The 13,256-nt window shown below is 57.2% G+C and overlaps 1 protein-coding gene across 1 annotated transcript in view; it reads left to right on the top strand.

The window, feature by feature from the left end:
* Positions 1 to 9,134, top strand: part of HSPA12A (heat shock protein family A (Hsp70) member 12A) — a 111,999-nt gene extending 102,865 nt beyond the window's left edge. Inside the window, exons 10-14 of the mRNA XM_028149551.2 lie at positions 3,338 to 3,424; positions 4,025 to 4,129; positions 5,081 to 5,339; positions 7,081 to 7,184; positions 8,416 to 9,134. Coding sequence (XP_028005352.2) covers positions 3,338 to 3,424; positions 4,025 to 4,129; positions 5,081 to 5,339; positions 7,081 to 7,184; positions 8,416 to 9,053 — 1,193 coding nt within the window. The 3' untranslated portion in view covers positions 9,054 to 9,134. The remainder of the gene's footprint in view (positions 1 to 3,337; positions 3,425 to 4,024; positions 4,130 to 5,080; positions 5,340 to 7,080; positions 7,185 to 8,415) is intronic.
* Positions 9,135 to 13,256: the final 4,122 nt, after the last annotated feature.

Raw genomic sequence — 13,256 nt, 5'->3', positions numbered from 1 at the left:
AGCTCTGAGCTCTGTCCCCGGGGGAGGGCCCTGAGGGCAAAAACCCACCCATCACCCCCTGGAAGGCCAGGCCCCAGGCCCCGGAGGAGAGGGGTGGCATCAGGCGGGGCTGAAGCAGGCTGTTCCCCCGACAGCCTGCTTCCCACGTTTCCCGTGGTCCCCACCCCCGAGGCCCCGCTGAGGCCCTGGACCCGGCCATCTCCTCGGGCCTCTCCTGTTCCTCTTCATGGGGTAACTGTCCAGGGCCCCTGCCTGCACTTTCACCCAGAACTGGGGAATCTGTGAGCCTCAGCCACAAGACGGTGGCACAAAGTTCACTTGTCCCCGAGCTGCTGCCCCTGCCCGCCAGGCCCCGGTGTTGGCACCTCGGGTCTGAGTCACCCGGAATGTGGGGAGCAGGCTTCCCATTAAATCCAGGGCTTGACCTGCCCTTGCCTAGGCCTAGGGCAGCCTTGCTGCGGACCAGATCAGCTGCACTGTTTAAAACACATGCAGTGACAAACGTATGTGAATCTCCACCTTCATTGTTTTAATGGAAAAGACCAGGAATGACTGGGCTTCTCGTCTCCCTTGCTGGTTCTCCCTTAGTTGTTCATAAAAAGAAATCCAGGAGAATTAGCTGATTCCAGTGCCGCTCTTCCCACCATCTCCCCCAAACCGAGGGGAAAGCTGGTTGGAATGCTTCTCCCCCGAGAGCTCAGCCTGGCTTCCTTTCCTCCACCGTCCCGTCCCCCCCCCCCCGCCCCATCCCGTCCCCCCCCCCCACCCCGTCCCATCCCGTCTCCCCCCCCCCGCCCCCGCCCCGTCCCGTCTCCCCCCGCCCCCCGCCCCATCCCGTCTCCCCCCCGCCCCCCGCCCCGTCCCGTCTCCCCCCCCCCCCGCCCCGTCCCGTCTCCCCCCCCCCCCCGCCCCGTCCCGTCCCCTGTCCTGTGCCTGTGGACTCTGCTGTGGCCCCCTGTGCTCAGAGTGTCTTTAGGGTTTTTTAAATCCCCAGGTGGTTGGCCAGCGCCCCTCAGAGGGGCAGGAGGCAGGGCTCTGTCTCAGCCTTGGGCTGCAGTTGGGACCTCTCCCAGGAGGACGGGTGCTGTCGGAGGCCTGGCAGAGCACTTAGCAGGAGTACCCGGAGGGCGGGGTGCCCGAGACACCTCCCCCGGCCGCCCCTGCCTGGGGGCTCCTTCAGGTGGAGCCGGAGGGCCCCGTGGGGGGGAAATGGAGCCCCACTCTGCTCCCCACCCCCCGCACTGCAGGGTTTGCCGTGGGTATTTTATTTTACACCAGGAGGATTTAATGATCGCCATAAAGGGCACATTTTTCACAAAATGGGCTTAATTTGCCTGGGAAATAGGATAAATTTTTTGAGAGCTCAGAACATGTCTTGTTAGCTTCGCTTGGCTGTTTTTTATGAATGCCATTTCGTTAGTCATCCAGGTTGTTTTAGGAAACCAAATGCCCACTGCAAGGTCTGCAATAGAATTCATCTGGAGCCGGTGCAGGGAGAGGAGAGAAGCCTGAGTGTGGGGTCCCTCCTAGGCCTACAGGAACTCTGTTTGTTTAATTAATAAATATTCTTTATTGCCCTGCCACTTTGGCTCAGTGGATAGAGTGTCGGCTCCAGGACTGAAGGGTCTAGGGTTTGATTCCAGTCATTTACCTCGGTTGCAGGTTCGATCCCTGGCCATGGTCGGGGCCGTGAGGGAGGCAACCAATCAATGTGTCTCTCTCACATTGATCTTTCTCTCTCTCTCTGACTCTCCCTCTTCCTTCCACGCTCTAAAAATCAATAGAAAAAGGTCCTCGGGTAAGAATTTTTAAAAAGATTTTTTTTATTGCTTTTTGGAGAGATAGGAAGGGAGAGAGAAACATCCATTGGCTCCCTCAGGCATGCCCCCTAGTGGGGATTGAGTTCTCAACCTAGGCACGTGCCCGGACCAGGAATTGCACCAGGAATGGAACCTGCAACCTTTCCGTGCACCTGACGACGCCCAACTAGCTGAGCCACACCAGCCTGCAGGAACTCTTTCACCAGGACAGCCTCTCCACCATAAAGCAGGGCCCGAGGAACTCAGAGCTGGCCCAGTGCTTGCCATCCCAACCCCCAGAGATGTTGTTTTGCAAACACTGCTCCTTGCTGAGAGGCTAGAGGGTCAAGGGTCCTTTGTTGGATAAACAGCTGCAGTCAGAGACAAAGTCTGCAGCACCCGCCCAGGGACTAAAGAAGGCACGGCAGCAGAGCTGTGGGCAGAGCCTTGATCTGTAAAATAGGTGATCGCTCTCCATGGCACCGGGTCTCAGACTTGGTGCTCACCTTCATTGTCACCCACTGTGAGCAGGTGTCACACTGGCTGCTTAGGACCAATCAGAGAGCCCGTCCCTGCTCTGCCTCTGAGGAACTTAGGCCACGTATTATTATACCCATTTTATGGATGAGGAAACTGAGGCCCGGGGTGGGGGGTTGAGTTGCCCAAATTCCCACCGTGGCTGTGCCCGGCTGCCTCCCAGGTCCCCTCTTCCCTGGTCCTGCACATTTGTGTCTGCTTTTTCAGACTTCACTGTAAACTGTTAAATCTCAAAGGCATGAGGGTCCCTGGATGGAGGGTTAATTTGGGGCTGCAAGACAGTGTGGGAACTGGTCTCCTAACCTCCCTGACCTGGTTTCCTCCTCTTAAGGTAGGGCCATGATTTATGCCCTGTCCACCTCACAGCGCTGTGGGGAGGCCAGTGGGAGGTGAAATCCCACGCATGGTGTCACCGCTGCGTTGTCCTGTAGAGCTAGGAAACTGGCGCCTGGCTTTGCCAGTTTCAGATGCGCCACCTTGTGGCCAAAGAGCATATTGGCTTCAACAAGATCAGGAAATGGCTCCTATACACTTTACCCAGGATCCAGATGAGGGCTCCCGTCCAGTTTATCCAGGATCCCGATTAGCACCCCACTCTCCTTGTATTAGAATTCCTTGGTGTGAAATTGTTTAACCACGTGCACTGAAGGCTGCCTGGCAGACAGCTTCCTCCCTGGGACAGCAAAGCCAGGAAATGGGTCGATTCTAGGAACCCGTCCCCCCGAAAGCCACTGGAGGAGGGGACTCGCATCCAGGTGACTTTCAGCCAGGTCCAGGCTAAGTCCGCCACGCCGATGAAGCGGTGAAGGCCGGTGGCAATGGCTGCTCGTCCTGGGAGGACTATTCGTAATTCCCGGGGTTGCATTCCTGTAATGGTTGGGTCGCGGTTCACTGAGTGTTCTGTCCCTAACCTGCTCACGCTGCTGCCTCACTGACTGCAGATGACGGCCGCTCTGTCGCGCTTTCTCACCCGCCATCGTTTTCTCTCTGTCGGCCACTAGCTAAGGAACACGTACGGCGCAATCGGCAGAGCCGGACCTTTTTGGTGGAGAATGTCATAGGCGAGATCTGGTCCGAGCTGGAGGAAGGTAGTGTCCCTGAATGTCCTTGCCTTTGCTGGAGTGTGTGTGTGTGTGTGTGTGTGTGTGTGTGTGTGTGTGTGTGTGTGTGTTGCTGCTGCTGGCAAAACTGCATTCCTACTTGTCCCTGTTGCCCTTTTGGAGAATGTTCCAAATCAGTCGCTTTTAAAGACTACTCCCCCAGGGAGAGCTCTTTGAGGAGCTGTGATTTCACACGTGTTAAAGCCATCTAGACTCTTCAGAGGAGAGGTAGGGACTGGGACTCACCGGTTCCAGGACAAGCCTTCAGGTAAACAGCTGGCCACCTGCTGGTGCTGTTCACGTGGCAGGAAGCTGTCCACCGGGTCGTGCCAGGTCTGCAGCAGCGCGTGGCACGAGTGCTGTGGTTTTAAAGATCCACGCATCTGGGCTCTTGACCGTCCATGCTAACCGTCGCTCCTCGCAGACATTACTGCCTTCTCTTTAGTCATGAATAACCCGCTGTACAACTAATGAGCAAACCCATTGTGCTAACGAGAAGGGTTGGGGACCCCGCCATCGCCCACCAGCCCGTTTCAGGATGGGTTGACCAGCGGTCTGTGTGAAGGATGGCTGGTGTCTTTCTTCCAGGTGACAAGTATGTGGTTGTGGACAGTGGCGGCGGCACCGTGGACCTGACCGTCCATCAGATACGGTTACCAGAGGGACACCTGAAGGAACTCTACAAAGCCACAGGTGAGCGCTGCCCGGCGGATGTTCTACCCGAGCCGGGCCCCTCCTTCCCGACTTCTCTCCGCTTGTCCCGGTCTCTCTGCCGCCAGCACGTGGGACAGTCGGCAGGAAAAGGCATGAGGCTTCTTTTTTGTTTTTAAGATAAGTTTTCGTAATTTCTTTAAAAATATATTTTTTTTATTGATTTTAGAGAGAAAGGAGAGAGAGAGAGATAGAAACACCAATGATGAGAGAGAATCATTGATTGGCTGCCTCCCGCACACCCCCCACTGGGGATCAAGCCTGCAATCTGGGCATGTGCCCTGACCGGGAATCTAACCGTAACCTCCTGGTTCATAGGTCGATGCTCAGTTGAGCCACGCCGGCCGGGCGGCACTGAGGCTTATTGAACATTGGGAAGCAAAGCGCAGTTCCATGCCCTTTAAAACACAGACCTCCATCCCTGGGGTTTTGGCATCCAGGGAGCCTGTCTCAGATCCTGGCCAAGAAAGTGGCTCCTGGAAGCTATGGAAGGATGTGACAGAAGCCTGACGACACGCCTGACTCGGGGCTGTGGCTAAGCCTTCTGGGAGGGCCCAGGACCCCTGGTCTTGGGTCACCAAACCGAAGAACAGGCTCTTTCCTGGTCGGGGAGGTGATGAGGAGTGAGTAGCCCCAGGGGCTGAGCGAGGCCTGCCTGCTTTCCAGGTCCTGTCCTTGGTGTCTCCGGGGGAGGGGGAAACCATGATGCTCCTGGTCACTGAAATGTATGGCTTTCATTTAAATGTAACCGACTTTACACAGGTGATTGCCCAGTGATTCTAGAGGACAGCTTCTCCATGAGGAGGGAGCGAGCCTAGGTGGCATCCTCGCTGTGCTCCGTGGTGTGTGTGAGAGAAGAGCAGGGTGGCCTCAGCGTCTGGGTCCCTTTCTCACCGTCTCTAACGTGGCGACTCCATTTCGTTCTCGGGGCAGGTGGACCCTATGGATCCTTAGGAGTCGATTACGAATTTGAAAAGCTCCTGTGTAAGATATTCGGAGAGGATTTCATCGAGCAATTCAAAATCAAGCGTCCCGCCGCCTGGGTTGACTTGATGATTGCGTTCGAGTCCCGCAAAAGGGCGGCCGCCCCGGACCGCACCAACCCGCTGAACATCACGCTGCCCTTCTCCTTCATTGATTACTACAAGAAGTTCCGCGGGCACAGCGTGGAGCACGCCTTGCGGAAGAGCAAGTGAGTCGGACTTGCCTTTGGCCCGGGACAGAGGTAGTGGAGCGGAGAGAAACTCCCCAGTGGCTCGGTTCCCTCACGCCTAGTTCAGGAGGAGGACAGGACACGCTGGGTTCTCTCTTCCCATTTGTACCATCTCTGTTTAAAGAATTATTGATTTCATAGCATCCTCCAAATGATGGTTTTCCTTCTGCGGGGCACGAGGGGGAGTCCCACTAAGAATCCATGGACTTACGCACACCTGGTGCATGTTTAACCATGGCTGTTATATCCTCGGTGACGCTCCAATTGTCCAGTTTTGGCTGGTGGGAGCCCCTTCAGGTGGGTTCCTGAGTCCCATTGCCTTGGCCTTAGTGGTTTGTTTATTTATTTATTGATGTTTTTATTGATTTCAGAGAAGAAGGGAAAGGGAGAGAGAGAGAGAGAGAGAAACAACATTGATGAGAATCATTGATCGGCTGCCTCCTGCACGCCTCACACTGGGGATCCGGCCCACAACCTGGGCATGTGCCCTGTCCAGGAATCGAACCGTGACCTCCTGGTTCATAGGTCGACGCTCAACCACCGAGCCCCGCTGGCCAGGCCCTTTGTGGTCTCTAACAGTCTCCGCCTGAGTCAGCGAGGGTGCCCCTGACTCACCTGTGCGTTCCCACCACGCCTGCCATCAGCTGCTTCTCCAAGAAAACCCGGCTCCTCTCGGGAAACAAAGTGGACTTGACTCCAGGTCGCTGCGCCCTGGGAGCAGGGTCCTCGCCAGACCCCCCCAGGCTGGTGCTCTCCCCGCTGGTCCCCTGCAGAAGGCACCTGCGTCTAGTTGACTCCTCCGTCCTGCCTGCCCAGTTCCGGGCCTCCCTCGCCGGGGAGACTGGCCGCGGCCAGCCAGTGGGTCACCCCACACCATACACACTGTCCTCTGGCCCAGGCCCTGGGAAGGATCCCTGGTCCGTGAGACGAGGCGGCATCCAGAATGTGCTGCTGGGAGGAGCTGGAGGTGCTTTGCTGCAGGGACGGAGCCACCATTAGCTCGGCCCCTTGGACCTTGAGAGCAGGCGGGTGCACACTGCCCTCCGCAGTCCCTGGCGTTCCTGTAGCGCTAGGAAGTTTCCAGAGTGTTTTCCCAGACGTGGTTTTTAACTTGATCTTCACAACAACCCCTGTGAGGGAGGTAAGGCAAGTGCTCTTAGCCTTGATTTGCAGGCGAAAAGCCGGGGCTCAGAGAACATGCTTGCCCGAGGTCCCATGGCGACTGAGCGGTGGGGCCAGGCTGGGCCCAGCAGCCTGACTCCCTGTCCAGGGCTCCGCTGCTCCACACTGGCCCTTTGACAGGGACAGTGAGGGCACCGGCAGGACGAGGCTTCTCCCTGCCGTGGGACAGGGGCCTGCCCGGAGCACACAGGTGGCCTTAGGTAACAGCACGGGAGCCTCTGCTGGACTCACATCCAACTCTTGTTGCATCCAAGTGTGGTCATCCGAGAGAGATGCCTTTACCTCCTTGTCCTTTGCACTAGACGTTGGCTCCCACTTCCCGGGAAGGTTGGCCACGGGGGAGGCAAAGAGAAACAGAAGAGGCGGAGTCTTCGCTTTGAGCGTCCAGGGGTTCAGGCCTGGCAGGGGAGCGTATTTCCCAGGACCTTAACCCCTCCCTGCTGCTCGGAGCTGACAGCTGCTCTGCCAGGGCCGTGTCTGTGCCTGTGGGTGCAGTTTGTCCGCTCACCCCCGTCCCTCTCTCTGCCACACCCCACAGCGTGGATTTCGTGAAGTGGTCCTCCCAGGGGATGCTGAGGATGAGCCCCGATGCCATGAACGCCCTTTTCAAGCCAACCATCGACAGCATCATCGAGCATCTGCGTGAGTATCAGCCGGGGCTCGGCGGCCCGGGCAGAGCTACGAGCGGGACTGCCTTTCCCAGCATCACCGACCGGGCATGTGGAGTCAGGTCGGCAGCCACAGGCCCTCAGGGAGGAAGCAGCCGAGAGCCGTCCTCACCCGCTTTCCCTTTGGCTTCCCAGACAGAGAGCTGGGGGCTGAGTAGCAGAATGACCTCTAGCCCCGGGCCCTGAGCAATGCGGTCTTGGCTTTCTGCGGGAAGATTAGGAACCGCAACCCTTGCTGGGAGAAGCAACTGTGTGTGAGCCCAAGAAAGGTCCCCACGGGAGGGTGACAGCGTCTGGCCATGCTGCTCTCTGCTGCCTTGTGGCCTCCCCCAGGGCCACCCAGGAGACTCACTGGGGACCCTTTTCAGTATCTAGGGCCCCCACACACTCCATACCCCTCACCTACCAAATCACAATCCCTACGAAAACCAAAGAAAAATATTTATTTATTTAACATTTGTATTGCTTTTTAGATAGAGAGAAAGGGAGAGGGAGAGAGGAACATCAAGGCAGGACATCCATCCGTTGCCTCCCGCATGCCCCCTACGGGGATCGAGCCTACCACCCAGGCATGTGCCCTGACCAGGGTTCAAAGGAGCAACCTTTGGGTGCTGGGACACTCCCGGCTGAACGGCTCCAGCCAGGCCCAGAGAGTCCCATTGATAGGAGGCTGCCTTGCCTTCCTCAGCAGAGCCACAGGTGTGTGAGGGAGAGGCGTGTTCCTTCAGGCCAGTGATGGCGAACCTATGACACGCGTGTCAGCACTGACACACGTAGCCATTTCTCAGCGGCCGCATGCCGAGGATGAAACATTTGCTGCTCCTGAGGATGAAACATTTGCGAAATAATGTTTTTTTTTCCTCAAAGTGACACACTACCCGAGTTATGCTCAGTTTTTTGGCGAAGTTTGACACACCAAGCTCAAAAGGTTGCCCATCGCTGCTTCAGGCAGAACAAAGTACTCCTTTCCAGGACCACCATCTCTCTGTTAAAACGGGTGTCTACTGAGCCGTGGCTTTGGCTGACGCTCCGAGCGTATTGGTGTGCAAACCCCCTCTCTCTAAAAGACCAGTTCTGTAGAAATTCTGTTCAGACCGAGCCTGTTCCCCAGGTGGCTGTGTCCACTCCCCACACTCTCAGGCCGCCCCGTCCCCTGGGCTGCTGGCTCTGGTGCCAGGACGGTGTCCTTCCCTCCTCCCTCGCAGGGGACCTGTTCCAGAAGCCCGAGGTGTCCACCGTCAAGTTCCTCTTCCTGGTGGGCGGCTTCGCGGAGGCGCCCCTCCTGCAGCAGGCGGTCCAGGCCGCCTTCGGGGACCAGTGCCGCATCATCATCCCCCAGGACGTGGGCCTCACCATCCTCAAGGGCGCCGTGCTCTTCGGCCTGGACCCCGCCGTCATCAAGGTGCGCCGGTCCCCGCTCACCTACGGGGTGGGCGTGCTCAACCGCTACGTGGAGGGCAAGCACCCGCCCGAGAAGCTGCTGGTGAAGGACGGCACCCGCTGGTGCACCGACGTCTTCGACAAGTTCATCGCCGCCGACCAGTCCGTGGCGCTGGGCGAGCTGGTCAAGCGCAGCTACACGCCCGCCAAGCCGTCCCAGCTCGTCATCGTGATCAACGTCTACAGCTCGGAGCGCGACAACGTGAGCTTCATCACCGACCCCGGGGTGCGCAAGTGCGGCACGCTCCGCCTGGATCTCACGGGCACCGGCGGCCCCGCCGCGCCCGCCCGGAGGGAGATCCAGACCCTCATGCAGTTCGGGGACACCGAGATCAAGGCCATGGCCATCGACGTCGCCACCTCGAAGAGCGTCAAGGTGGGGATCGACTTCTTGAATTACTGACGGGCCCTCCCGGTCGCCTGTCCCCTCGGACTCGGCCCACCTGCATCTGCCGACCTCAACCCTGACCATCCTTTCCCTGCCCTTGACCCTCGACATGGCGCACCTGAACTGCAGCAGGGAAGATGAGACCAGAGCTGGAAATACCCGGGCTAGAAGCACGGAGGGGTTTTGAGGGCGCACCGGCATCGGGAAATTGAGATTGAGGTTTGGGGATAAGAAACCCAAGGGAGAGCAGCTGGTTTCATAGGCCCCGGTGGCGAAACACCCACCCGGCAAGGGAGCCGGCACATCTCTGCACAGGGATGAGCTCGCTCCCAACACGGCTCCGGCGAGCAGAACTTGGGATGCTCTGTGGCTGTCCTTCTGGGTTCGAAAGGAGAGCTCTGAGCAGGAAGAGCTTGTCCATCTTCCTGAGGCTTTTCCTTTCACCTTTTTTTGGTGGCAGTTGCTGTAAACCCCGCCCCCCCCACCCCCGCCCCCATCTGCAGTTCATTGCTTTTCCTGGTCATGCGATTGGAAGTGGAGATTCCGTGGGAAGTTGGAGCGCGTTTCACGGGTGGGAGAAGACTGCCTACACTGGGCACTATTTCAGGTTCTCATTTAAATTCCCAACTGGTTCCGTGGAGAATCACTGAGGCCTGGGCCGATCCCCGGGGATGGGTGTGAGTGGGAGAGCTGACACCTCACCGTTTCAGCAGGTAGAAACTCGCTGCGATGGAAATGCACGTTAAGGAGCTCCCGGCATCCCATCCGCTGTGTCACTTCTGGCATCAGAAGGCCAAGTCCCCATTTCTGAGTTCATCAGTAATTCTAGGACTTCCGGGTGAGAAAATGAGGTTGCCCTTTGCCGTGTTCCCATCACCAAGCCCAGGAGTCCGGAACAGCTCCTCACCTTGAAAACATGCCTATTTTAAATGAACTCTGTCCTCCCTGCTCACACTCATCCCCCTAAAGGGTTTGGCCGTTTATTCCTACATTTTCAAAGGGGTATATTGGTAGTTCATGGGCAGTGAATCTGTTCTATGAAATGTTTAAAGTCATCAGTTTCAAAGTCCGTCCAAAAGGAATTGGTAGATCTACACTGGATGGGCCAAGCCAGGTGTTTTCCAAAGCCGATCTGTGAGTTTCCTGCATGAGGGTGCTGGTTAAAAGCAGGTTCCTGGAAATGTCCAATTGCTATATCGCACACCTGAAACTGTTACGACTGGTATAATACTGTTTACCAACTAGACGTAAGTGAAAAAGAAAACGGTTTCCTGGATCCTATCCCTTTTATGAACTGAAGTCCAGTCTTGGCGAGGAGACCAGGGCTGCGATTTCAGTAGACGCTGCGGGGACTGGCTTAGCCGTTCGGGAGGGCTCCTCACTAGGATTTTGCCGGAAGCTGCCGCCCGGCCGTCCGGGCTCCCCTAGGAACAGGTTGGCAGGAAGAGCAGCGGTCCCACACTTGCCCTCTGTGGGTGGGGCCGGGGTCTGCGCTCTCTCCTTCCTTCCCACCTCGCAGTCTTCTCCAGCCTTCCGGAACCAGCTGAGAAAGAACCGAGGGTCTGATCACAGCCCACCCGGTCTGTTCGGAGCTGCCTCTCCCGCCTGCTGGAGCTCGCTCCGATGTTAACTCCCTGGAAGCGTGCGCAACCAACGGAGGGAGGCCGAGCGAACCAACTTCCGTGCACACGGGATTCTCAAACCCCTCCTCACAGCCGATACGCAGATTTGAATGAGCATTTTCATGTCATTTTAACATGTCTCCCTTGTCACCTCTCCTGCCGCAGAATTCCCTAGTAGAACATGCAACCCCATGGACCACAGACTAGGGGATGCTAGTCACGCAACCGCCACGGGCGCTCTCGTCCGGCAGGTGCCGCCGGGTGTCCCTGCTGCCTGCTCTGGGTCTCTGGTGTGGCCAGCCATACTCTCCACACAAGACCTTTCAACTTAGTTCTAAGTAATATAATTTTATGTACAGACAGTATCAGAATATTGTACAGATTCTTTATTTCTACAATGTGCTTTTCTTGTTTAAAAAAAAAAGGAAAACGCTCTTTGCATTTTGTTGACATTGCTGCCTCTCATTCCCCACGGTTTCATGTCTTCCCTGCGCTCGCTGCTCCTCAGTTTGTACCGATACTACCCTATGGACTGTGTACGCAAGGCTGAGCGACAGACAGAGGTGCCTGGGGTCAGAATACGCTGAACAGATGGGCCTCCTGGGTCAGCAGCTTCATCGGACTCTTCTACACACACACCCTTCCCAAGAGGTCACCATTTACAGTTAAGGGAGCATCATCATGTGCGGTTCTCCTGCCCAGTCCCCGAGCGGAACGCTGGGCTCTGTGAGCAGTGACTCTGCAGGACTCTCTGCGGCCCTGCAGGTGGCCCGCCTGTCCTTGTGGGACAGCAGTCCCTCTCAGGGCACAGTGTGGGCCGCCGGGTGTGAGCTTCTCAGGTCGCCAGGCTCAGAGGAGGCCTCCGGTGGGGAGCAGATCCAGCTCTCCCACTGGATCAGGTGTAAGGGTGGGTGACATAGTCAAGTCCCCCTCTTTGTGGCTAATGGAAGGCCTTTCCCGCCTTGCGTTAAGGATGCCTCCTTGTCTGTTTCTCTTCTTATCAGCTGGTTGAAATGGGAAGTGTTGGCAAGTAGAGGGTGGAGAGGGAGTGATCCTTTTACTGGACTTGCTTCTGGCCCCAGAGATGGAGTCCCAAGAGTGGAAATCCTTAGGGGGCACCCCCAAATCCATCCCTGCTCCCCTTTTCCCCACAGAAATATTCTCGAGTGAGGGGACTGGGTAGGTGAGTACACCCGGACACATTTTCTAACCTTAGAGAGTTTCTGCAGGGCCTGTTGTCCTGACACATCACTCAGCCGCCCCTGGCTTGTTATCCGATGTTCGCCTTTCCTGGAGGCAGAAGCTTCAAAGGGTTTCCTTTGCGCCTGCCCTTTCCGTACACAGCAGGCATCAGTCAGTGCTCCACGGCAGACAAGTGACAGAGAGGAAAGCGGGGACGCCCTGCGAGCGTGTGTGCGTAGCGGTGGCTGAGATGCGTCCAGTTCACAGAGCCTGCCCTCCCCTAGAATGATACTTAGATCAAGTGTAGCTTTTAGCGTCCAGGTCTGGTTCACTGCCAGGGTGGCCAAGAATCGCATGCACCAATATACCCAGGAGCCAAAAACGCAATATTAGTCGGCGATCGAACTTCACATTGTAGAGACAAAATAGCTGTGATTACGCTGCCTATGTATGTATGCCGGAAAATGGCTTCACTGGATGGCTAGTATAAAGGTTGTTGGCCATAATGTTATACCTCTCGTCTGCTTGGAATAAGGAACTAGATCCTCACATGGGTCTTGTTCAAGCTTCACAGAACTTTGTGGCAACTCGCGACTCGACAAGGTTGTATCTGCAAACTGTCTTCACGGATGTCTAATAAAACAAAACTCGGATGTGGTGTGGCCCAGACTTCTTCCCCCCACCCTGAATGTGTAAATGGAGTTTTAGATGCATCATTACCGACCTCCCCTCCCCATCTCAGGTGGAGGTAGAGTTCTCCGGTTCTTCCTTAGGTGTTGAAGCTTTATTAACTTCCCTTCCAACACGAGGGCCCCTCTGTTCGCCGGGAAGGAGGCTCCATTGATGTCTCCAGCCCCTTTCCCTCCCAGCCGGAGAGGAGAGAAGGCAGATGAACCTGCGTGGCCACAGGCTACTCCGTGGCAGGCCACCGGAAAGGCTGTGGACAAAACGGCTCCAGGTCAGGCGCTGGTGCCCGGGCCTCTGGCGTCCTAGCGGGCCCCCCAAACCGGCGGCCGCTTGGGAGCCGGGCGTGTCCCGGGGGCCAGCAGGCTGAAGGCCACGCATCCCCTGCGAGTCACCAGTGGGCCCTCGTGTCAATCCAACGCAATGAGGGCACAGCACCCCCCCCCCGCCCCCACCAGTGCCCACAAGACCAGGCCGGTTAGAAGGGGCTGCGGCCCCCCATTTTGGTGCATCGCCCCTTCTCCCTGCTACCTTCCAGGCTATCTGGACACCCACCTTTCCTAACAGACAAAAGGGGGGGGGGGGGAGACACAGGGGAAACACCTGTATTTGAAAGCCGCCAGGATGGGCCTCCTCTCGCCCAGGCTGCTCCCTGCCGGCCAGTACCCCACGGGCGCGGACTTGGGGCCCCGCGGGGCACTGGGAGGGAGACCCTCTTCCTCGCACCAGG

The sequence above is a fragment of the Eptesicus fuscus genome, chromosome 17 (assembly GCF_027574615.1).
Source record: "Eptesicus fuscus isolate TK198812 chromosome 17, DD_ASM_mEF_20220401, whole genome shotgun sequence".
Lineage (NCBI taxonomy): Eukaryota > Metazoa > Chordata > Mammalia > Chiroptera > Vespertilionidae > Eptesicus > Eptesicus fuscus.
This window is presented reverse-complemented; position numbering and strand designations above follow the sequence as displayed.